This window comes from Danio rerio, chromosome 15 (genome assembly GCF_049306965.1).
Source record: "Danio rerio strain Tuebingen ecotype United States chromosome 15, GRCz12tu, whole genome shotgun sequence".
Lineage (NCBI taxonomy): Eukaryota > Metazoa > Chordata > Actinopteri > Cypriniformes > Danionidae > Danio > Danio rerio.
In genome coordinates, this window is record NC_133190.1 from 10,462,501 (window position 1) to 10,488,185 (window position 25,685).

A 25,685-nucleotide genomic window follows, 5' to 3' on the forward strand; every position below is an offset into this window, starting at 1 on the left:
AGGGTGCTCATCCTCATTTAATTTTAAAACCTCACGCCATGGAGTGTCCACTCTATTGTTCAGACCCATTTTATTAAAAACTTTAACACATGTTTTATATAAAACCTTCCCAGAAGCTGACTCTTGCCCAATTATTGTCACATCTTTACAATGTAAAAACACCCCTTCACAGTTTTCTAAGTTGGGAGATAATGACAAAAACGGGAAAACATCGTTACAATTTGGAACAGTTAACCCTTCATAATAGTCCTCCAACAATCTGATCTCTTCAGTTGTGAGAGAAGCCCTCCATTGTTCAAGAAGTTTGGTAACTGTCCGTTTAGAATGTAGACCCAAATGTCCAGCAACTGCGTCAGCATTTTTAAAGTCTTTTCCAGCTGACTTTAATAAACACCCAAGAGTTGTTATTTTAGCCGATGAGAGGATTTCGTTGAGTGCAGGAAAAGATCCCCTAAAGGATATGTCCATACGTGAACCACAGATTAAAGGTTCTTGTAGCAGCCAGTGTAAAGACATTGTGTCTAAAGGTCTGTGCACAGTAAACAAAGTCCATATCTTGAAGATATTACGGTAGAAGGTTGGAAGTTTGGATAAATCCATCCTTTTAGGATTCAGCCAAAACAAAGTTTTCTCAATGCCCACATTTCCAAAAGACTGCATTAGCAAAAAGGTTATAGATCTCCAGTTTGCGTCCAATGGTCCATTCAAAAGTCTCTGCACAAACTGAAGCCGAAAAGCTGCTGTTCGGCTCTGTAAATGCACAAGTCCATGACCTCCTTCTTCCTTCGGCAAATACAACACAGCTTTCGGAACCCAGTGTAGCTTATCCCAAAAGAAATCTATCAATATTGACTGAACTTTTGACAACAGATTAAAAGGAGGATCCACACACATTAGCCGATGCCACAAAGATGATGCCAACAAATTATTAATTATCAATATGCGGCCTCTGTAAGACATATTTGGAAGTAAAAAATTCCATTTACTAAGACGGCCTTTTATTTTTTCAACAACACCTTCAAAGTTTTTTTGTACAACTGCTTCATTTCCTAAAAACACTCCCAGATACTTAAAACCCTCTCTGGTCCAAAGTAAACCATCGGGGAGGTTTGGTTCTCCATTTAACCATTTTCCGATTAAAATTGCCTCGCTTTTAGACCAATTAACTTTAGTAGAGGAAAACTCCTTGAAATCATTTAGCAATTTTAACAGCAATTCAACATCATCTTGACAACTAATTAAAACAACAACATCATCTGCATATGCTGACAATTTAAACACATTTGGACATGATGGAATACATAACCCGTGCAAATCTGCTCTTAATTTAATTAAAAAAGGCTCAATTGCTAAAACATACAACATTCCGGACAAAGCACAGCCTTGCCTTACACCTCTAAAAACCTTAAAAGGAGCACATAAGTCACCATTAACTTTCAAAATACTCTCAACGTCACAGTACAACACCTTCACCATTGAGATAAAACTTGAACTAAAGCCAAAAGCCTCTAGAGCATCCCATAAATACTTATGCTCGATGCGATCAAAAGCTTTTTCCTGATCAAGCGACAAAAGACCAATATCTAAATTAAGCTTTTTGCCAAGGTCCAGAACATCCCTGATAAAGGATATATTGTCAACAATACGTCTACCAGGTATACAATATGTCTGGTCAGGATGGATCACCTGCTCCAAAACTGCCCCTAATCTGTTTGCCAGGACTTTTGAAAGCAATTTGTAATCATTGCACAACAAACTGACTGGTCTCCAGTTTTTGATGTCGTTCAGATCTCCCTTCTTTGGCAGTAACGTGAGAACTGCTCTACGGCAGCTTGTGGGAAGCCGCCCATAGGCCAGGCTTTCTTTGAGCACCTCTAGTAGGTCCGGACCCACATCCGGCCAAAAGGACTTATAGAAGTCAATCGACAACCCATCAAGTCCAGGTGCTTTCCCACATTCCATGCTTTGCAGAGCCTCCTCCAACTCCTCCAGAGTTAAGGCCTTACTGATCTCAGCATTAGCCTCTTGGGACAGCTGAGGCAAGTTTTCAAGGAAGACATTAGTCATTTGTTCATGCATTAGATCACTTTTATACAAATGCTCATAAAAACTCACCGCTCTTTTTCGAATATCAGAAGGTTCTGACAACAAAGATCCATCTTCTGATTTTAAAGCATGTATAAGCCTTCTTTGTCCATTTTTTTTCTCTAAATTAAAAAAGAATTTAGAAGGTGCATCCATCAACTCTATACTCTGATAGCGGGATCTGACCAGCGCTCCTTGTGTAACGGTATCCAAAAAATTACCTAAAATATTTTTCTTTTTATTAAAAGAGTCCAAATAAGCCAAATTAGATGTGTTGTCAACAAGCATTTGAAGCTCTACCAGCTCCTTTTCAATTGATTTTATTGAACGGAGAATGTCTCCTGTGACATTAAGAGTATATTGTTGACACAGCTGTTTAACCTGTACCTTTGCAACCTCCCACCACTGCTGCAAACATTGAAAAGAAGTTTTTGTATTTCTAAAATTCTTCCAGAACTCTTTAAAAATCTCCTTAAAATGCTTATCAGACAATAAATTACTGTTAAAATGCCAATATGCACTTTTTGATTTAATAGACCTTTGAGATATAACACATTGTAACAAACTGTGATCAGAGAAACTCACTGGGCAAATTGAACAGCTTCTAAAAAGATTAAACTGGTGCTTAAAACAATAAAATCTATCTAATCTTGCTAGTGAAATCAGATTATCACGAGCATGAGCCCAGGTATACTGTCTTTGACTGCCATTAAAATTCCTCCAGACATCAACAATTTCATGGGTTTTTATTAATTGAATTAGACGCTTCTGTGAAGCCATGTGTGGTTCAACATGATTTCTATCAAGCATGCTCTCAGTACAATTAAAATCACCCCCTAAAAACAAAACTTTATCAGTGTCACAATTACTTAAAACATTACTCAATGTATCAAGGAACACCATCCTTTCTAAAGCATTAACTGGAACATACACGCATATAAAAATAAAAGAATACTTTTCAAACTGGGCATCAACTTTTAAAAGTCTACCTTTTATGACTTCATCCACCTGATAGGAAACAGGAACAAAGCTCTTAGAGAATAGAATAGCAACCCCACTGCTAGTTGAATTTAAATGACTTAAAATGGATAACCCATCAAATTCCTTACCCCAGTCAGAACTGTTTAATGCATCACTATGTGTTTCTTGAATACATAAAACATCAATTCTCTTTTGTTTAATTATTTCATATATCTGATACCTTTTCCTAATATCTCTAGCCCCATTTACATTAAGAGAAGCCACAAAAACCTCCTCCATAGAAAGGAAAGAAAGGCAAAACCAAAAATAGCCCAAGCAGAAAAAACAGAAAAGAAAAAAGGGGAGAACGTATTTATGCGCTGTCATTACTGAGCCTTGGTTGGGCATTAAGTTTGCCAAGCAATTTTTCTAGTCGATACACCTCCTGTTTATTGAATCTTCCCTCACTCTTAAAAAGCTTAGCTTTTTCCATGAATTGCATTACATCTGGGAAATATTCCTCAATTTTTACATTTCTGGCATTTTTTGTCACTTTAAGAAATGACTTTATGTCGTCCACAGTGTAAACCCGGCTAGAAAAACCGCTTAATGGCAAACTGCACGACACACTGCATTCTGAAAAGTCGCTCTCACTCTCAGTTTCGGATTGACTCAGATCGCAATTATCCGTCTTTTTAGCCTGTTTACCTGTATTCTGTTGTTTTAAGCGTCTCTTCTGAGGCGTCTTAAAAGCACTGTCATCTAAATCCATTTCCAAATTCAGATCCTGTTCTTTATTGAAAGACGCTTGCTCTCCGGTTGTACCCGGGTCACTGCTATTGCGCAATACATCCACCGCAGCCTGTAAAGGCTGTTCATCAACCTGTAACGGCCTGTCTCTTCCCACATCAACCACATCATTTCTTTTCTCGTCATTTTTATCAGTCATGATCACCTCAGCTACTGTCTGTGGTACAGTTTTCTGAGGAAGACTTGTGCTAGGCGCGTCACTAACACCTGCCACAGCGGCCGTGCGATTCTGCATCTCAGAGTCGCGCGCATCAGCAGGTGAACGATTTTGATCTTGCTGCTGGTTTAATCGACCGGGGCATGAGCGAATTAAATGACCCACTTCCCCGCATGAAAAACACTTCATGCTGTTTGTAGTCACAAATATTACGTAATTAAATTCGTCCTGACGAAAGTTTAAAGCCACGTCTAATTCATCCAAGTTGTCCTGCAAAATCATATAGGCGTAACGCCGAAAAGACACAACATGCTTTAACAAAGGCGACTTACACCCGATAGGAATCATTTTTATCGGGGAAACAAGTTTGCCATAGCGAGAAAGCATTCCGGTCAGCACCTCGTTCGAAATAAAAGGTGGTACGTTGGACAAAGTTATTCTTTTAGATGGGGTGGACAGCGGAAGCACTGGGGTGAAAATTCCACCAATAACTATTCCACTTTCAACCAATTGATTCGCCAAATCAACCGTCTTTAAGAATACTACAATCGCATTATTCATACGAGATGCTGACAGGATGCTTTCAGTGCCGACAACTTCACCTATAGCCAAACTACACTCCTCCACACTAACAGTGGAGTCCACTTTGATCCCATGACGCCGTGTCAGAAAATCAAAGCTCCGACTCCCCGTCATAGCCATTCTGACACGAAAACCGAGAGCAGATGCTCCGGTATAAGTTTAATTGATTCTCTTTCTCAAACTAATGAAGCCAACAACCTCAAAAAGAAGAGAAAAAGGATAGAAAAAGTAAATCTTTCGTACCTGCACACACGCCAAACGCTCACACACAGCTCCGCCCACTCACTCAGCACATGCGCAACCGAAAGAAAGAAAGAGAAAAAGAGATAGATAGATAGATAGATAGATAGATAGATAGATAGATAGATAGATAGATAGATAGATAGATAGATAGATAGATAGATAGATAGATAGATAGATAGATAGATAGATAGAATTTTACTTACTTCTCTAGCTGTTTTAGTCTATCTGCTCCGCTAGGTGGCAGCATTTGACTGAATTACAAGTTAAGCCAGTGTTTCAGGATTTTACATGAGTATCATCTTGACGAAATCCACTCACATTTGACTTAAGGACAGCCATTAACTATAACATGAACATTTCCAGAGGAATGTGTGTCGGGTCGACATGGTTTAGTCGTGGATAAAGGGTTAATGAAAGTGCATGTCCGTTTGCTGGAACTGACATCCGAAGGGCAGCCTCTTGTTCACGGAAGTACAGTAGGCATGTTATGGTTTTCACTAGTATCCCTTTCGTTCTATCATCATGACATTTGTAAAATCTCCATCGTCCATTAGACTAATCTCTTAACTCAGAGGAAGGTGATCGGGACTTGCAAGTTTGGTTGTGGATGCTGATCAATTGCTAACAACTGTTTGACTGATAGCATTGCCACGTTTGCAGCGTCAAACCTGCTCGCAGTGCAGCATTTACAAACTTTTAACTCTTAGTAGGACGAGGAATTAGGGAATTGGTGCCAGTCAGGTCTGCAGATGCCAATTAAAAACATATCTGTCAGCAACTATGTGGACCTGAATAAAAGAAACATTTAAATGAAGTGAAGTGTCACTGATTTTAAGTTTTTGGCAAGCCATGTTAACATTTTACTCACTCACTTATAATTTCCTTCAGCGTAGTCCCAAATTTATCACGGGTTTTCACAGCGGAATGAACCGCCTAACATTTATTATTTACATGGATTTCCCAATTTTCCTATTTCTGCATGGACTTATAACTTGATATGGGCGACGCGGTAGCGCAGTGGATGTTAGTAGTAGTGCTGTCATAAGAAGGTCGCTGGTTCAAACCTCGGCTGGGTCAGTTGGCGTTTCTGTGTGAAGTTTGCATGTTAGTCTATAGTCCAAAGACATGCTGTACAGGTGAATTGGATAGGCTTAATTGTCCGTGTACGTTTCCCAGAGATGGGTTGCAGCTGGAAGCGTGCATTTGCTGCATAAAACAAATGCTGGATAAGTCGGCGGTTTGCTGTAGTGACCCTAGATTAATAAAGGGACCAAGCCAAAAAGTAAATGAATGAATGAACTTATTATTCTTGTAATACAGTTTAAACTATATTTAATTTAAAATACAATTTTAAATTATTAGGTAATCTGCATCAATTAAATGATGAATTACTTTATATTCATAGGATTCCCATTTATTTAATTTTTGCCACTTTTTTTAAGTGATCATTTTGAAAAACGTGCTGGATAAGTTGGCGGTTCATTCTGCTGTGGCGACCCGGATTAATAAAGGGACTAAGCCGACAAGAAAATGAATGAATGATGTCATAATTTCAATTTAGTAATTTAACACTTTTATGTTATAATTACGACTAAAAACTCAAGTTTTTAAAAAAAAATATTATTATTTTTGTTTAGTATTTCTAAATGTTGGCATTTAAATTCATTATTTCATTTGTCGTAATTAGGAATTACGCGTTTCATGATTTAATTTTTAAGTAGTAATTTTGATTTAAGTATGTCATAATTAGGAATTATGACAATTAGTGTCACAATTTCATAGTGTATATTATTAGTATATTTTAATTTCCGAAATTTGTCTCTTAAAATCATATATTTAATTTTGCTTTAATTTCAGTTTAAAGTGTTTTTTGATTTAATTTTAATATTATATTTATGAATTAAGTGTTTAATTTTGACTTGTCTTCATATAAAATGTTCAAAATGTTAATTTTAAAATTCATTTTCTTGTCATTTCCTTTATTAATCTGGGGTCGCCACAGTGGAATGAACTGTCAACCTATCCAGCATGTTTTTACGCAGCGGATGCCCTTCCAGCCATAACCCATCTCTGGGAAAAAAAATGTAAATTAGAATTTTAATTTAATATTGACTATTATTAATTAGTTTTTATTATTGACTATTAATATTGAATTTTGTCTGATAAATTTGATTTATTTGATCGTTTTGACATTGTACGTTTATAATTATAACCTTGTCATGTCATAATTTAACTCTTTATGTTTTTATTATTTATGTCAGAAATTAGCTTCCATATACTTAGACAGAATGCTAGGACATAACTCCATATTAGTGACATAAACAACCGTAAACTATGTCGCACATTTTGTTCTTGCCCACCAAACAGAGATTACAATCATAGTGCACTGATTCTTGCACAACACCCCAATGGTCAAACCTGTAAAAAAAACCTCACATGCAGAACCCCACGTCAATCATTAATCTCCTTAGACTAGCAAATCTTCAATAACACTCTCCACAAAATGAATTTAAAGGATTAATTCACCCAAAAATGAAAATGTACCCATTAATAAATCATCCTCAAGTGGTTATAAACCTTTATGAGTTTCTTTCTCCTGTTACACCCAAAATATTTTAAAAGAAACATGATGTCCTGTAACCGTTTACTTCCTTTGTAGGAAAAAACAATAGCCTACTATAGAAGTCAATGGTTACAGGTTTTCAGCTTTCTTCAAAATATCTTCTTTTGTATTTAACAGAAGAAACTCATGAAGATTTGAAACAAGCAAAGGGTGTATGTTTTGAGATGTTTTTTTTTTAGGTAAACTATCCATTTAAGACCACAATCAAAACAAAACATTCAAGTTTTGTTTGTAGCAGGTCTGCTGACAGTATAGCTGTGCTAGTTTTTAGTTAGCTTAGTTACAGTGCGTCTCTTGAAAGCAGTTGTTTGCCGGAGACGCTCCAAAGATCTTTTCTAGGTTGACCATTAACCCTGCCATTGATTACAGCCCTCTTTTTCCTGACCTCACCAACTCTTCATGTTTTACAGATCTGCACGCAAGAGTTCAGAGCCCTCAGATGTTCCTGCTAACCCGCTAACAAAGAACACCTTCATTGTTGCTTATTTTAGCCATGGCGAAGACTGGATATGGCTACTACCGGGCGACTATATTCCTGGCCATGTTTGTGGGCTACACGCTGTATTACTTCAACAGGAAGACGTTCTCCTTCGTGATGCCGTCTGTAATGCAGGAGATCACACTGGATAAGGATGATCTGGGTGAGCATGTGCCACTAGCGGGCTGTACTTTGACTTACCTGTTTGTTATGTGGTCATTCATGTTTTATAACTTGGTGCAGACGTATTAAAGAGATTTTTTGTGAATGATGATAAACTCAGGAGCATTGACGCAGTTGTAAGCTGTGTAAATGCCTTGTGATCCTAAATAAAGTTTTTTGTAATGTTGCTAAATGATTCTTGTTTTAAATTTGCAGGCAAGATTTTGTGACGTATAATCTTCTGTTTCAAGAGTTCATACTTAACTGATGATTGATAATAAAGCTAGTTTGGCGTGCTGTCCCGGGAGAGAGCCCAGAGCTTATAAGATCCTCGAGCCCTGGGCTCTCTCCCGTTTCAAGGCGAGAAGGGAGTTTGAGCTCAGGTCGATCTTGATGACTCCCCCTCCTGCTTATTGTAGCTAAGTGTCAGATATGGATGCTGAGAAGGTGTACTCAGAGTTTGGCTAAAATATGTTGGATTAATTGTTTAGGGTGCTTGTTTTTGAAGTGTGGGAGGAAACCGGAGGACCCGGGGAAAACCCACGCGATCATGGGGAGAACGAGCAAAACTCCACACAGAAATGTCGCCTGGTTTGGAAAGGAATTAAACCAGGGGTATTCTTGCTGTGAGGCAACAGCGCTAATCACTGCCCACCGTGTCGCCCTTTTGAAAGGAGGGAAAGTAGGGTTGGGTGGGGGGGTTTCTTCGAGACGAAGATATTGAGATGAGTCTGGTAATTTATAGCGAGTTAAGGATCATCTGATAGGATAATTAGTCATTAGCTAAAGTTGGAACAGCTGTGAACAATCATAAGCACGTGATTCTCTCGAAATTTGTTTATAAATAAACTTCACTTCGATAAATTAATGGTATTTTAGTGGCTGGTATGTAACACATTCAAATGTACTTGAAAATAATTAAGCTGCATTACTTTTTTTAATGCTTGAAAACCCTTTCATCTTTAACCCAAAAAACACTAGTATCTTATGCAGGGAATTAGTGATTTAGGAGCCCTAAGCAATTCCAGGTACAGGGCGCTAGCATTGAAACTTAAAAGTCTGTTTTCTTTTTTTTTCTTTCCGTAGAGTTGTTTTGTACATTTTTGTTAATCAACATGCATGTTAAAATATATATTTAAAGCAGTGTTTCTTAACTGGTGGTGGGAACATTTTCAGTGGGTCGCAGAGTGTGTTGTCAAAAAAACAACAAAAGTTTAATTTTTAACTTATATTAGACTTTTATTTTAAAATGCGCGCGCAACAGCCGTACCGCTTGACATGTGAAATTTAATTTAATTATAGCAAAAAATATGTCAAAGCGCAAGTACGACCCTGAATATGTAAAGTGTGGATTTACATATATTGCAGACAAAAAAGGCTTAAAGCTTAAAACTTAAAATTAAAACGACATTTAAAAACCAAACCTCCCAGTTGCAAGGACAATCCTGTGGACTATTTTCAAAGACGACTCCAATAGCTGAGGGCATCACAAAAGTGCCTAACATCTGCTCACCGTGTAGCAAAGGCCAAGAAAGCCCACACAATAGCAGGAGCAAATAACTGGTGATTATTAAAAAAATTGTTATGATTATTTTAATCATTTTACTTTAATTTGCTGTTTTTTTCTGTTCAACAGGATCAGTGTTAACGTTTTATTAACAGTTCAGTTTAGTTAATAGTAACTGAACTTTTCCTTACCCTAACCTCTGTTTACTGTATTTGACGTTTTTCCTCTGTAATATTTCTGTAATTTGATACATTTTGTTAAATGACAGAGATAAAGTATTGTTTATTTGTAAGTCTTGGTGATTTCCTCATGATTTATCTGTCACTACTTGTGTATGTTAAATAAATACAAATGAATTATAATTCCTAAAATTATATTAGGGCAAGGCAGTGGCGCAGTAGTAGTGCTGTTGCCTCACAGCAAGAAGGTCGCTGGTTCGAGCCTCGGCTCAGTTGGCGTTTCTGTTTGTGGAGTCCAAAGACATGTGGTACAGGTGAATTGGGTTGGCTAAATTGTCCGTAGTGTATAAGTGTGTGTGTGAATGTGTGTGTGGATGTTTCCCAGAGATGGGTTGCGGCTGGAAGGGCATCCGCTGCGTAAAAACTTGGTGGATAAGTTGGTGGTTCATTCTGCTGTGGCGACCCGGGATTAATAAAGGGACTAAGCCGACAAGAAAATGAATGAATGAATGAATGAAAATGATATTATATTTCCTAAGAATTTGGGTCGCGGCTTGATGACCACGTAAAAATGTGGGTCCCATGGCCAAACCAGTTGAGAACCCCTGATTTAAAGTATATTTTATATGATTTAATATTTAAAGGAACTTTTATCTTCTTGATGTACAATTAAATGCAATAAATTCACAAATGAAAAGAAAAATAAGTTAGCAAACTATGCATAGTTCATCTTTGTGTTTAGATTTTAATATTAATTTAAAAAGCCTTTAAACTTATTTAATTGACAATCAATCAGACTAATATTATCAACATTTATTTTTATATGAACTGAATAATTGCTGTTTGTGAATCGGTGGCCGTTAGGCTACTTTTTTAATAGCACATGTTTTTTTTTTTATTTAAACGTGCCCTCAATTTTTTAACAAGTTCATTGCGCTCACTATCTGACAGGTATTTTGGCTTAAAAGGAGGATAGTGAAACTAGCTTAATTTCATTGTTTGTCTTAATTCTACTTTTTTTCTCAAATGTTCTCAGAGTTCGCACTCTTGCCTCCACCACAGTTCTATTATATGCTGACAGACTGGCAGTGTCTGCAACACACCTCGCGCATGTGCAGTGCGGAATTATTTATAGGGGCCCCCAGTTTTGAAAAGAAGAAATAAGGGTAAAATTTTAAACGTTATAGAAGGATTTGATCACATATGATAGAAAATGTAAAAAAAGAACTATATGATTAATACAGGCTTCTTGGCATTGTCCCGGGGCCCTAAGCAGCTGCTTACCTCACTTATTTCTTAATTACGGTAGCCAAAATACATTAATTGTATGGTCAAAGTTTATTATATTTATTTACATTTAATTTTAGCAGATGCTTATGTCCAAAGCGATTTACAATTAAGGAGGCATTCAGCGATTCAACAAGAAGAGGCTAACTATATTAAGAAAGCATTGTCACCTCACAGCCTCAAGTCCCGGCTGGGCAGATGACGTTTCTTTGTGGAGTTTGCATGTTCTCCTCGTGTTCGCATGGGTCCACAGACAGTCCACAGACATGCAGTATAGGTGTGTAAATGCGGAAGTGTTTGGGCGTTTCCCAGTACTGGGTTATAGCTGCATGGGCATCTGCTGCGTAAAACTTAAGCTGAAATAGTTGGCGCTTTGTTCCACTGTTGCGACCTCTGATAAATCAGAGACTAACCCGAAGGAAAATGAATGAATGAATGAATGAAGAGTGTTTCTACAGCTGGTTTGTCAAGCCCACTCACCTGTGTAATCTTAGCAAATCAAATCAAATCACTTTTATTGTCACATCATCAGCAGCACGTGTGCTATGATGGGTGATACTGTGCTCATCATTGCACACGTGCTGCTGATGATGCGACTCATACTTCTATGAGTGCTATGATGAGTGACACGTCATACGTGGACAATGTTTTTTTTATGTCAATAGTCATTCAAATATTAAGTAAACATTATGTTTCTTGAAGTCATGTTGTAAATTTTCTACCATGGTATCTAAACTTAAAATATTCAACTAGCATAACATAATATGTACAACTTCCATCCATTGATGCCATCCTATCATGCCCATTTTTATCATTACATGAGCAGTTTTTTCTTTTCCAGCATAGTTTGTGCATGTTATTTTTATCGGATAAAATGTTTCGCCTACTTAGCTTTTAGTTTTTTTTTTTACTTTATTTTGTGTATTCATTCATTTTCTTGTCGGCTTAGTCCCTTTATTAATCCGGGGTCGCCACAGCGGAATGAACCGCCAACTTATCCAGCAAGTTTTTACGCAGCAGATGCCCTTCCAGCCGCAACCCATCTCTGGGAATTATTTTGTTAATTTTTTTACAATAAAGATCAATAACTTAAAAGAACAAAAAACATGCTAACATATATCATTACATACATATACATATATAAATATGCAAATATATAATTACCTATTTGTAACCACACAAACTTGCTTGTAAAATAAGTACTAAATAAATAAATAAATAAAAAGCCAAATGCATAAGATCGCTAAATCTCTTCCTATTACAGTTCACCTAAATGGGGATGTCTTTATATTCTCTATATATCAACCATTGTTCCTGCCCCTTCCTGAAAATGTCCGTTTTCATTCTCAACATGTCAGTGTTCCCAGTATCTGAATATCTTCAATTGTCTCAAACCGCTGCATGTTATAGTCTCTTTGCATGCCACAAGAAGAATGTTACACAAATATTGGTAACCTCTATTTCCCATAAACAAAAATAATGTGTGCTCGCCTTTTTTATATGCATTTTCAAAATTGAATGCGTGTCTTGATATTTCTATTAAGGGTTTTTATACATTATTCCAAAATGTGCATAAAATAGGTAGCTACAAACATAGCAGGGATTTGGTGTGTTGCCTGGATCTACTTTATAAACACAATGATTGAGTTTCTCTTATCAGCAAAGTCTTTTACGCGCAATAATGCCTGAAAAACTGTTCTTTTGTCTCATCTTTTCAAGCCCACATGTTGTTGACCGATTCTGAATAGGAATCACTCCCTATACTGAAGACTAATCAGTGTTTGTTTCATCTTTGTGTGCTGCAGGTCTCATCACCAGCAGTCAATCTCTGGCCTACGCCATCAGCAAGTTCATAAGCGGTGTGCTGTCTGATCAGATGAGCGCACGATGGCTCTTCTCTATTGGGCTGTTTACAGTCGGCGGCATTAATGTCATTTTCTCTCAGTCGTCTTCGGTGGCTGTCTTCTCAGGCCTGTGGTTTCTTAATGGACTAGGTCAAGGTCTAGGATGGCCACCTTGTGCAAAAGTGCTACGTAAGGTACAGTATGGGATTGATCCTTGACGTGCATAGAAATACACTCTTAAAGTTTCTGTTAACTTCTTTGAAATTTCATTTATAGAGACCGAAGCACCGAAACAGTGTGTAGGACCTATTGGAATTGCTCCGTTTATTATTATTTTTCCGCTTCTTCTTCTTTTTCGGAATGAATCACAATTTTGAGGGTCTAAACATGCTCCAAAACTCACAAAACTTTGCACACGCCCCGGAAGTGGAGAAAATTCATGTTTGTTATAGGTTTTGGAAGTGGGCGTGGCAAAATGACTCGACAGCACCACTTATGCACAATTGACGGACTGGCCCCTGAGCTACAATTCACGCACACGCAAAAAATTGCGAAGATCTACTTTTCGTCTAAAACGTCTCAGTGGTAACTTAGGCATGCACTGCCCGACCTGTCTCAAAATTCACACGTTTGATAAAAGTTCTGACCTGAACACGATTACATGCCAAAATACAGATACAGTTATATACGCCACCTGCTGGCAACAGGAAATGACATGTTTTACAGTGTAACAAACAACTCCAACAAATTTCATCGTATCAGCACCAAATTTGGGTGGCGTTATCTAAAGCTCTAGTGATGATATATTGTGAAGATCTAGGGCTCTATTTTGACGGTCCATGCGCAGAGCGCAAAACGCAGGGTGCAAACGCTTTCAGGGCGTGTCAGAACGCATTTTTGCTAATTTACAGACGGGAAAATCTGCTTTGCACCGTGGCGCATGGTCTAAAATGGTTGAGTTTATTTTCTTAACGAGTTATAGGTGTGTTTTGAGAATTCCCCCATTAAGAGCCAGCTGCGTCGCGCCAAGAGCGCATTCACTATTTACAGGACGCAAAGTAAGTCTAAGTGAAAAAACTGAGCATTTCACTAACAAACAGTTAACAGTTAACAGTTTTTTTAACAGAAAACTGTTAAACAGAGCATCTACTGCGTGAGAATGAGATAATGGATTACTATTACTTTCGCTCTTGGATAGGGAAACCTTAACGCACAGACATCAATTAGTCTATAAATAATTAATTGCGTTTGTTACGCAAATTCAGTTCTAATTTTCAGCAAACGAATAAATGAACAACAATAACGCAGTGTGTTCAAAAACCGCAGTATTTTTTCATATTTATGTAGGCTAGAAAATAATATGTTTTGTAATATTTTAAAATATTTATATTTTCTTTGCCAAGACAAGACTTTTGTCTAAGTAAAGTCAGACCTTACTGCCCTAATTAATTAAGTCAAGGCATGATCATATTTTATTTTGGTGAAATAAGCGTAATCTAGAGGCCTTTGCCTTTCATATAAGCCACTTCTGATACTAAATGATCTACTAGAAGTCAAGTTATTATTTGTTGTTCCTAAAACTTGGATAGGCGAAAAGACTTTTGTTAGGTAGTGTACTCACATGATCCCTTTTCAGTCGTTTTACATTCGTAATAAATTGATTCATTTGTTTAAACAGTGGTTCGAACCATCTCAATTTGGCACCTGGTGGGCAGTGCTGTCCTGCAGTATGAATCTGGCTGGAGGTCTCGGACCCATAATTGCAACTCTGATGGCTCAAAGCTACAGCTGGAGGTCCACGCTGTCCATCTCTGGCTTGACCTGCGTGGTCACGTCAATCTTCTGTCTGATCATTATCCGAAATGAGCCCAGTGAAGTTGGCCTGCCAAATATTGAAGCTGGAGCCAAGAAAGTCAAAGGAGGTATGAAGAACTCACAATACTGTATACATGCAGCAGTTCTGTTGAATGTCCTGTTTTAGTAGGAAATGTATCACAATAAGGATTTAATATCAAAATGGGTCTAAAATTGGTCATTATTCATCAAATATCCTGTTTTAGAAGGAAATGCATCCCAATTAGGATTTAAAATCGAAATTAGTCTAAAATTGGCCATTATCTATCAAATATCTTGTTTTAGTAGGAAATGCATCACAATTAGGATTTACTGTTGAAATTGGTCTAAAAATGGCCATTATCTGTTGAATATCTTTTTTTGGTTGGAAATGCATCACAATTAGGATATAAAAATCGAAATTGGTCTAAAATTGGTCAGTATCTGCTAAATATCCTGTTTTAGTTGGAAACTCATCACAATTTGGATTTAAAATCAAAATTGGTCGAAAATTGGTGCTTATCCGTTGAATATGCTGTTTTAGTAGTAAATGCATCACAATTAGATTTTAAAATCGAAATTGGTCTAAAATTGGTCATTATCCATCAAATATCCTGTTGTAGTTGGAAATGCATCACAATTAGGATTTAAAATCGAAATTGGTCTAAAAATGGTCATTATCTGTTGAATATCCTTTTTTTTGGTTGGAAATGCATCACAGTTGGGATTTAATAATCGAAATTGATCTAAAATTGGTCATTATCCGCTAAATATCCTGTTTTAGTAGAAAATGCATCACAATTTGGATTTAAAATCGAAATTGGTCAAAAATTGGTCATTATCTATTTAATATGCTGTTTTAATAGGAAATGCATTACAATTAGGATTTAAATTCGAAATTGGTCTAAAATTGGTCATAATCTGTTGAATATCCTGCTTTAGTATGACACTCATCACAATTAGGATTAAAAATACCCTGTTTTAGTTTAAAATGCATCACAATTAAGATTTAAAATTGAAATTCGTCTAAAACTAGTAATTATCCGTGGAATATGCAGTTTTAGTAGGAAATGCATTGCAATTAGCATTTAAAATCGAAATTGGTCTAAAATTGGTCATTATCCAATGAATATCCTGTTTTAGTAGGAAATGCATCCCAAATAGGATTTAAAATCAAAATTGGTATAAAATGGGTCATTATCCGCTAAATATCCTGTTTTAGTTTGAAATGCATCACAATTAGAATTTAAAATTAAAATAGGACTAAAATTGGTCATTGTCTGTTGAATATCCTGTTTTAGTAGGAAATGCATCACAGGATTTAAAATCGAAATTGGTCTAAAATTGCTCATTGTCCATTGAATATGCTGTTTTAATAGAAAATACATCATAATTAGGACTTAAAGTAGAAATTGGTCTAAAGTCGGTCAATGTCCATTGAATATGCTGTTTAAGTAGGAAATGCATCGTAATTAGGATTTAAAAATCACAATTGGTCACCCTCAGCTATTGGTGTTTGCTTTGACTTGGTTTATATATGTCATTACTGTTCTATGACATTGTCAAAGTCTGCATAAGATAAAAGGTTCCATTCATTTGTTCTTTGAAGAATGAACCATTGGACCTAAACACAGTACAAAGGTGTGTGTGTGTTGATTCAAGGTTTTTTTTTTTCTGTCGAAGGTCACTTTCATTGAACTAATGAACTCCCAAAAGCAGTTGTACATTTGATCCATTTGGCATTTACCTCTGATTTCAGGCTCCAGCAAAAATGAAAGCACCTTCAAAGAGTTCATCTTTTCTCCATATCTATGGCTGATGTCGCTGGGGTACCTGGTGGTGTTTGGGGTGAAGACTGCCTACACAGACTGGGGGCAACTTTTTCTCATCCAGGATAAGGGGCAGTCGGCTCTAATGGGTAATGTGTGTTGATGTTTTTGCGTTTTGGTGGTTTGTAAAAGCTCGTTTCTGCCATGAAATGGAACAAAAAAAGGCAATACAAGATGGTAGTAAACTTAAAGTTCTGAAAACCAAATAGTGAATTGTTTTATTATATGGCAGAAAACTCTTAGTTGGAAATGCATCACAATTAGGGTTTAAAATCAAAATTGGTCTAAAATAGGTTAGTAGTCATTGAATATCCTTTTTAGTTGGAAATGCATCACAATTAGGATTTAAATTAAATCTGGTTGAAAATTGTTCATGATTCGTTGAATATGCTTTTTTTATAGGAATGCATCACAATTAAAATTTAATATCGAAATTGGTCTAAAATTGGCCATTATCCATTAAATATCTTGTTTTAGTTGGAAATGCATCACAATTAGGATTTACTGTTGAAATTGGTCTAAAAATGGTCACTATCTGTTAAATATCCTTTTTTTGGTTGGAAATGCATCCCAATTAGGATATAAAGATCGAAATTGGTCTAAAATTGGTCATTATCCGCTAAATATCCTGTTTCAGTAGGAAATGCATCACAGTTAGGATTTAAAAACAAAATTGGTCTAAATTTGGTCTAAAATTGGTCATTAGCCATTGAATATCCTGTTTTAGTAGGAAATGCACCAAAATTGGTCTAGATTTGTTCATTATCTAAAAATAATTGCAAAAAATACTTCCAAGATGTACATGCAAGCTCCAGGTGCTCTGGTTTCCCCCACAGTCCAAAGACATGCGGTACACGTGAATTGGGTTGGCTAAATTGTCCGTAGTGTATGTGTCTGAATGAGTGTGTATGGATGTTTCCCAGAGATAGGTTGCGCTGCGTAAAACATATGCTGGATAAGTTGGCGGTTCATTCCGCTGTGGCGACCCCGGATTAATAAAGGGACTAAGCCGAAAAGAAAGTGAATGAATGAATGTACATGCAAGCATGTAAAAGTTTTGAAATTGTGAAAACTAAACTACAATTTTCTTGTAAAATGTTGCAATAGCTCATTGGTTTTTGTAGCGAAATCAAGTTTACGGTGAAGTATTGAAAGTGAGATGTAAGATACAGTACATTTCAGGAATAAGTCAGAATAGGTTTATATACTTTCACTTGTGAGTTTACAGCCTGATCTCAAAAGTAAATGCAACTGTTTTATGGTAGTTTAGTGGCTAATTCATTCGAATTCATACAAATGTTGAAATTGTACGATTTTTAAAAGCAGGCGTGGCACCAAACCCCACCCCTAAACCTAACCGTCATTGAGAAAATTGTGCTAAATTGTATAAATGAGATTGTACAAATTGTAACAAATTAGTCACCAAATCAAAAAGTTACAAATTGGCATGAGATAGCTTAAAGCAGAGATGCCCAAACTAGGGCCCACAGGCCAAAGTTGACCCATGGTAAGCTTTTATTTAGCCCACCATCTCATCTGAGAAGAGAAGGAGAATGTTGGGGAACGTTGGGGAGAATACCTTTAACGGAGATCGTCATTTTGAATTTAACAATCTTTTTTGTTTCTTTGTTTTGATGTTGAAAAAAGGAAACTGAAATTAAAAGTTTCAGTTAAATGTTGTAAATAAATCACTTTTTTTTTTTTAAATACTGTCTCTCGACAGATAGAGTACAATGCAAAAAACATGAGCCAATCAATGCAAAGCTTGACTTGTGTATTCGTCATTGAACTCCATTGTGAAATTTTTTTGTTTTTACTGTAACCGCCGTTAATCTATTCTCAAAGTTGGGTTAAGAGCTGGGTCTATTCTACGCGAGCAATGATGACTTTCACCTTGCTTTTTTAGCACAGATGTATACCTGGCCGAATTGTAATGTAGAGGGTGAGAACGAGTTTTCGAACCTGTGTGTATTGTTACTGTGAAATTACCACATCAAACGTGACGCACTAACATGGATGCAGTTCACTAGAGTGAATCTGATTAATGTTAGATCCACATCTAACTATCATGAACATCTGTAATCTAGTTATTTGCCTTAATAGACAATAATATAATTAAGGTGTTTACGTGAAGTACTTTCATGTAAGAGTTTCCTGTAATTTTGAGTGATTTTAACTGCAGTTTGGCAGTTTCACATTCACTTATGAATATTTCATTCATGCTCCATGACAAACTGGTGTATTAGACACAAATAAGGAGTGTTATGGAATTTAATAACGCACACCAAATGGAAAGAAAAAATCTTCCACATTTTGCGATAAGTATATGTGTGAAGTACTTTACTGACACCTGCGTGTGTGGATCTTTTTGGAAAATATGGCGAAAAGTCATACATGATGGTAATTGTTTGATTGGTTGATTGCGGTGTTTACTTCATTAATGCCACTAATATTTGCATACCTAACGTCTTAATTTCGTTTCTGTTTAGTTCAGTTATGCCTTTAGTCGGATTAAGGCAGGGGTCGGCAACCCAAAATGTTGAAAGAGCCATATTGGACCAAAAAAAAAAAAAAACAAATATGTCTGGAGCCGCAAAAAATTAAAAGCCTTATATAAGCCTTATAATGATGGCAACACATGCTGTATGTATTTATATTAGCTATATTAGCCTACTATAAAAATGACTTCGTTGGCTACAAATACATACTGAGCCTTCATGATTAAATGTTCATTTCCCTGCAGAGCATCCTGTAGAGAATGACGCGCCACGTGACTACTCTGTTGTACAATGCCGTCTCAAGTTTAACTTAATTACAGTATATTAATGAATTATGTTTAATGTTCAAGTTTAACTTCATTACAATATTAATGAATTGTTTAATGATCAAGTTTAACTTCATTACAATATTAATGCATTATGATTAATCATCAAGTTTAACTTCATTACAATATTAATGCATTATGTTTAATGTTCAAGTTTAACTTCATTACAATATTAATGAATTATGTTTAATGATCAAGTTTAACTTCATTACAATATTATTGCATTATGTTTTGCTTTGAAGAAATTAAAGAAATGCAATAAAGAAATCAGATTTTTAATGTTTTTTTTTTATTTTGAGGATTCCAAAAAACAACATCAAAATTAACGTGCACAACGTGCCCCTTATCTGGGCAACAAACAGTGCAATAAAACGCAGTCTGCCATTTCCATTTCAAGATCAGCTCGAGTCATTCCTGGGAATGTGCTCAACCAACACAATCTCACGGCAATTCGTAACTTTTTCATTTAGTGGCTAATTCGTACGATCTAATTCGTACAATTTAGTACAATTTGCTTTTCCCCCAATGACGGTTGGGGTTAGGGGTTTGCATATCAACGATCGCACCTTGTAAATAATTACCGTTGAGTGAGTGATCGGGATGGGCTTCTTAGAATTCTCTCGGGGAGGGAAAATGAGAAAGCGTGCCTCGCTGTACCTCTTTGGCAAAGACAGCTTGCGCTCCATGGCGCATCACACAGCCGCCGGTTTGTTTACAACAGCTACCTGCCTGGCATCCCGCCCTGCTGATAGAAACGTGTGTCGCAGGCTATGACGCAAATCTTCGTTGACAGAAATGTTGAAATTAAATATTCTACACACTTTTACAGCATCGGAAAACGTTAAGATTGTTTGTCCTCCTATAGAAACCATATTAAAACAAAAAATATGTTTTCCTCCCTCATCGTTTTCCATTTTCAAACATTTTTTGAAAAAGTTCCAGGGAGCCACTAGGGCAGCGCTAAAGAGCCGCATGCGGCTCTAGAGCCGCGAGGTGCCGACCCCTGGGTTAAGGTGATCAAAAATTGCTGTTACGAGCTTATGTAGGCCTACAGTTTAAATTTCATGTTTAACTGAATAAACAGTTACTAAACACACATTAAAGTAAATCTTATTAAACATAATTTATTTTCATCACCAATTATCATAGTAGAACAGTTTCTCAAGCACTTTGTGATGCTCTTTGGAAACCGGAGATGAGCCCCTTGTTTGAGAAACCCGTTTAGTGAAGACTTTCATTTTGTCATTATTTGGGTAGCACACATATTCTGAATGCTTTCAGCAGAATTCAAATCAAGTCATTTAAATCTATATTAATCTAGATTAATTTTAAGATTACAGTGAGATTAATCTACATGTAGATTAACAAAATGCCGAGATTTAATATAATATTAGAATTATTAGCCCCACTGTGAATTTCTTTTCTTTTTTAAATATTGCCCAAAGTATGTTTAACTGACCACGGACATTTTCACAGTATGTCTGATAATATGTTTTTCTTCTAGAGAAAGTCTAATTTTTTTTTTTATTTTGGCTAGAATAAAAGCAGAATTTTTTTAAAATCCATTCTAAGATCAAGATTATTAGCCCTTTAAGCTATTTTTTGATAGTCTACAGAACAAACCATTGTTATACAATAACTTGCCTAATTACCCTAACCTGCCTAGTTACCCTAATTAACCTAGTTACGCCTTTAAATGTCACTTTAAGCTGTACAGAAGTGTGTTGAAAACGATCTAGTAAAATATTATTTACTGTCATCATGGCAAAGATAAAATAAATCAGTTATTAGAAACAAGTTAATAAAACTATATTTCTAATTAATTTGAAATATTTAACGCGTTGAAAAAAAAATGATGCTCTTGCCCACAGATCTCAATAAAGTTTGGTTTTTGGCCTTTCGTAAGAAAACGTTTGGGCACTGCTGCTTAGAGTTTACATCAAATAATTTAGACTTTTTTCTTGCAATTGCACATCATAAATTCACATCGCTTGTTCAATAACATGAAAATTGCAAGACATAATCTCAGCTCTGACGTTATTATAATTTATAATTTTGAGAAAGTCGGAATTCTGAGGAAGTAAACTCACAATTTTGAATTTATGGCTTGCAGTAGTAAAAAAAACTGTATTGGTGAACTGTTGCAGTACATTTTCATAAATTAATTATAGTGATGTCCATTCAGAAAAGAAGTATACATGTAGAAATAGAATAGCAAGTCTACTCTCCTAAATTCTCACAAATAAAAAGTCTGTGGTTTTAAATGATAAAATAATGTGCAATGCTGCTCATTTTCACAGGCAGTTCCTTCATGAGTGCCCTTGAAATCGGAGGACTGCTGGGTAGTTTAGCTGCAGGATTCCTGTCAGACAGAGCCGTGGCAAAGGTGACTTTACACCACCAATAGACACCATGTTCTCTCCTACTCCCCACAGCTGCATATTTGTGTTAAATTACTATTTAAATAGTGCATGTTTGCTGAATAAAGCATTAATTCTAAAAAGATAACTGATGCAAAGTTTTAAACACTCGTGTTTGTGCATTAAGTGTGTTGTTTTGCTCCTCTTTTGTGATTCAGCATGGATTGCGATTGTATGGTAACCCTCGGCATGGGCTCTTGCTCTCCATGATGGCTGGGATGTTTGTGTCCATGTACCTCTTCCGCACAACTGTCACGGCACACAGCTCAAACGTAAGCTCACTTACATAATTACAGCTGAACAAAACTGACTCATCCTGCACTGCACTGATTTTGGTCCAATCACATGCTCCTAGACTAAGAATGTCCCTCTCCTTAAAGGGTTAGTTCACCAAAAAACAAAGGAAATTCTGTTATTAATCACTCACCGTTATGTCATTCCAAACCCTTGATATCTTCGTTCATCCTCAGAACTCAAATGAAGATATTTTAGATGAAACCTGAGAGCTCTCTCATCCTTCAGACATCAACGCCCCTGAGAAAATAACCCAAAGTATCAACATCAAAACAATTAACATGACTTCAAGAAAATTTTTGTGTGCCGAAATAACTAAACGAATTGTACCTATCTTTGACTAACACTACAGAACTAACAAACCCATCCAAACTTACTGTTAACCGAAGAATCTCAGTGCAAGAAAGAAAGGTCTTCATGAGGTGTTTTTCCTCCCACACACAGGTCTGGATTCTCTTGTTGGGTGCTGCTTTTGGCTTTTCCTCCTATGGACCGATTGCCTTGTTTGGAGTTCTTGCGAATGAAAGCGCTCCGTCAAACTACTGCGGGACTTCTCACGCCATTGTCGCACTAATGGCAAATGGTAATCATTCTTTCAGATTATTGTACTGTTGCTTTTTGGCCCTGGCACATGTACTCATTGTCAATTCCTATTACGGAACAATTCCATTGGATTCGAATGCAGTAAATTTCACAGCTCAAATACAGAAGTGATATTTCTAAAGCGGCAGACAACTTCTCTGCTAATAAATTATAATAAATTATAAGCCTATAAATATTAAATGTAATATTTGTTTAAAGCTTGTATATTTATCCATGATGCATCTCTTAAAATACATAATTTTTTTGTTGTTGTTGCTGTTTAAAAGATTAAAGGCACACAGGGTTTCCCAAATAGTCCACAGTTACATGGTAAACGCTAAAACGTGGTTTTAGTGTTTTGTCATTTTTAACATGTAGAATAGAAAGCATCTATTTATTAAACAAAGCATTTTTTTTTGTTTTTATTTGCAATGTTTTAGATTCACATTTAAATGATCTTGGTAAATAAAAAAAAAAAAAATATATATATATATATATATATATATATATATATATATATATATATATATATATATATATATATATATATATATATATATATATATATATAAGCCTTTAAATGTCACCTTAAGCTGTATAGAAGTATTTTTAAAATATCTAACAAAATATATTTCTTCATTATACTATTATTTATTATACTATTATACTTTCATCATGGCAAAGATAAAATAAATCTAAAATAAAAATAAAATTATCAGAAATGAAAACTATTATGAAAACTATTATGAATAGAAATGTGTTGAAAAAAATCTTTTCTCAGTTAAACAAAAATTGGGGGGAAAAATAAACAGGGCTATTAATTTAACTGTTATATATATATATATATATATATATATATATATATATATATATATATATATACATATACTATTTTCCCAACTGTATACAACTACTACTGTAAGAAAATGTAGCATTCAGTACATACTTCCAGTATTACATTTGCAAAATCCTGTATGAAATAAGCCTGCTACAGAGCAGGTATGAGCTACCAGAACTGTTGCTATGACAACAGCTCTCTGATGAGATTTTGAAGAATGAAATAATAATCAGCAAAATAATCTTGTCACAAATCGAAAAACAAGATTATTTTGCTTACCCCATTTGCAGATTATTTTGCTTGATTAAAGGAAACACTGGTAACACTTTATAATAACTACACACTATAAATCATTTATTAAGCATTAGCTAATAGGGATATCATTATCTGTTAAGCATTAACTCTACATTAATAAGCGTTAGTGAGCAGTTTATAACTGCAGCTACAAATGCTCTATTCTTGACTTATTAGCACCTATATAATGTGCTTAATAATTGTATTTTCATACTTAGTTAACGATTTGTTTTTCATTACTAAATTAAGTATCGCATTATCTACAAACCAGTTGTATTTAAGAGTAGTTGAGGGATTTTTGGATCATTCAGGATGACATAGTAAATGATTATTAAACTATTGAAATCAAATTTTTTATGTCTTATTATTCGGGCATATATTAATAGTTATATGTTAGTAAATGCTTTATTAAGTCAACTTCATGCAATTTTTGTGACCTAATCTAAAGTGAGGACTATTTATGCTTTATAAATCCCTTATAAATGACAATTAAAGGCTCAGAATCAAATGAACAATAATCCTTGCAATCTTATCTAAAAAGTGAAATTAATGTAAAGTTTAAACATAAAGGTTAAACAGCCAAAAGAGTGGCAAAATACGACATAAAACTGGATAAAACAACAATATAATAGGATGCAATGTTTAAACTCTACAGTGATGTTATTTTAGATCAGGTTGCAAAGATTTATTTTTCATTTGAAGTACAGTTTCATTTGTGTATCTTTAAATGAATAGGAATGAATAATGTCATTCCTGTTTAGAATTTAACTGAGCCTTTATTTGTCATTTATAAGGGATATAAGCATGAATAGTCCTCACTTTAGATTAGGTCACAAAACTGGTTGAAGTTGAGTTAATAAAGCATTTATTAACATGCATAGTAACCATTAATATATGGTTGAATAATAAGACATATAAATGTTGATTTCAATAGTTTATCAATCATTTACTAACTCATTCTGAATGATCCAAAAAACCCTCAATTACTCTTAAATACAAATGGTTTGTAAATAATGCGATACTTAATTTAGTAATAAAAAATAAATCATTAAGTATACAATTATTAAGCACATTTTAAATATGTTTGTAAGTCAAGAATAGAGCATTTGTAGCTGCAGTTACAAACTGCTTACTAACGCTTATTAATGTAGAGGTAATGCTTTACAGATAATTAATTCACTATTTGCTAATGTTTAATAAATGATTTATAGTGTGTAGTTATTATAAAGTGTCACCAGAAAATCTAATACTAAATAAATTGCTAAATACTCTTAACACCTGACAGAGTATAACCTGCAGCTCACAACAAATGTGGAAGGTTATTAGGCATCATATTTTACCACGAATCTTATATAATTTTGCTCACATGATAATTGAATATTAATCCGATGTTGTAATTCACTGCTGTGTCTTCAGCCAGACATGTAATCTGATTCACAAACTTGTTTAAAGAACCAAATTAGCCAGAGATCGGTTATCAAGATTATAAGATCCAGGATCTGTCAAATAATCTTTGATTATTTAAGCAAGGTACAAAGAACAGACTCCTGTTGTCCATCTCAAAGAACACTAATGCATTTTTGTGTTTGCTTTCCCAACAGTTGGTGGTTTTCTGTCAGGCTTGCCATTCGGAACCGTTGCTAAACACCACGGCTGGAACACAGCATTCTGGGTAGCAGAAATAGCCTGCATGGTCACAACAGTTGGATACTTCCTGCTCCGAAATATACGCACCAAGATGGGAAGCATTCCCAAGAAGGCAGACTAGACATTAGAGTGTTATTTAAATATATTTGAACTAGTTTCTAAGAATAAAGGGCATGTTTTGAAAGTGTGGAAAAGCGCTTTTTTGTT

General features: G+C 35.5%; 2 protein-coding genes across 4 annotated transcripts in view; one reads left to right on the top strand and one right to left on the bottom strand.

Annotated features, from left to right (window-relative positions):
• The window catches only part of si:ch211-261a10.5, a 16,499-nt gene extending 10,532 nt beyond the window's left edge, over nucleotides 1-5,967 (bottom strand). The window contains exons 1-2 of one of the 3 annotated variants that reach the window (XM_073923372.1): nucleotides 5,710-5,967; nucleotides 5,041-5,625 (exon numbers count right to left, since the gene is read on the bottom strand). The gene's annotated coding sequence lies outside the window, so the exon portion shown is untranslated. Of the gene's footprint in view, nucleotides 1-4,837; nucleotides 4,890-5,040; nucleotides 5,662-5,709 lie in introns of those variants that run through there. The other 2 variants (XM_073923373.1, XM_021466317.3) reach the window with 2 other exon arrangements.
• A 1,934-nt stretch (nucleotides 5,968-7,901) lies between these two features.
• Nucleotides 7,902-25,662, top strand: slc37a4a (solute carrier family 37 member 4a). The gene is given in 8 exon segments (NM_214738.1): nucleotides 7,902-8,101; nucleotides 12,879-13,111; nucleotides 14,596-14,839; nucleotides 16,510-16,668; nucleotides 21,704-21,789; nucleotides 21,982-22,095; nucleotides 22,562-22,700; nucleotides 25,433-25,662. Coding segments are annotated over 8 exon segments (1,290 nt in total). The 5' UTR covers nucleotides 7,902-7,953; the 3' UTR covers nucleotides 25,600-25,662.
• Nucleotides 25,663-25,685: the final 23 nt, after the last annotated feature.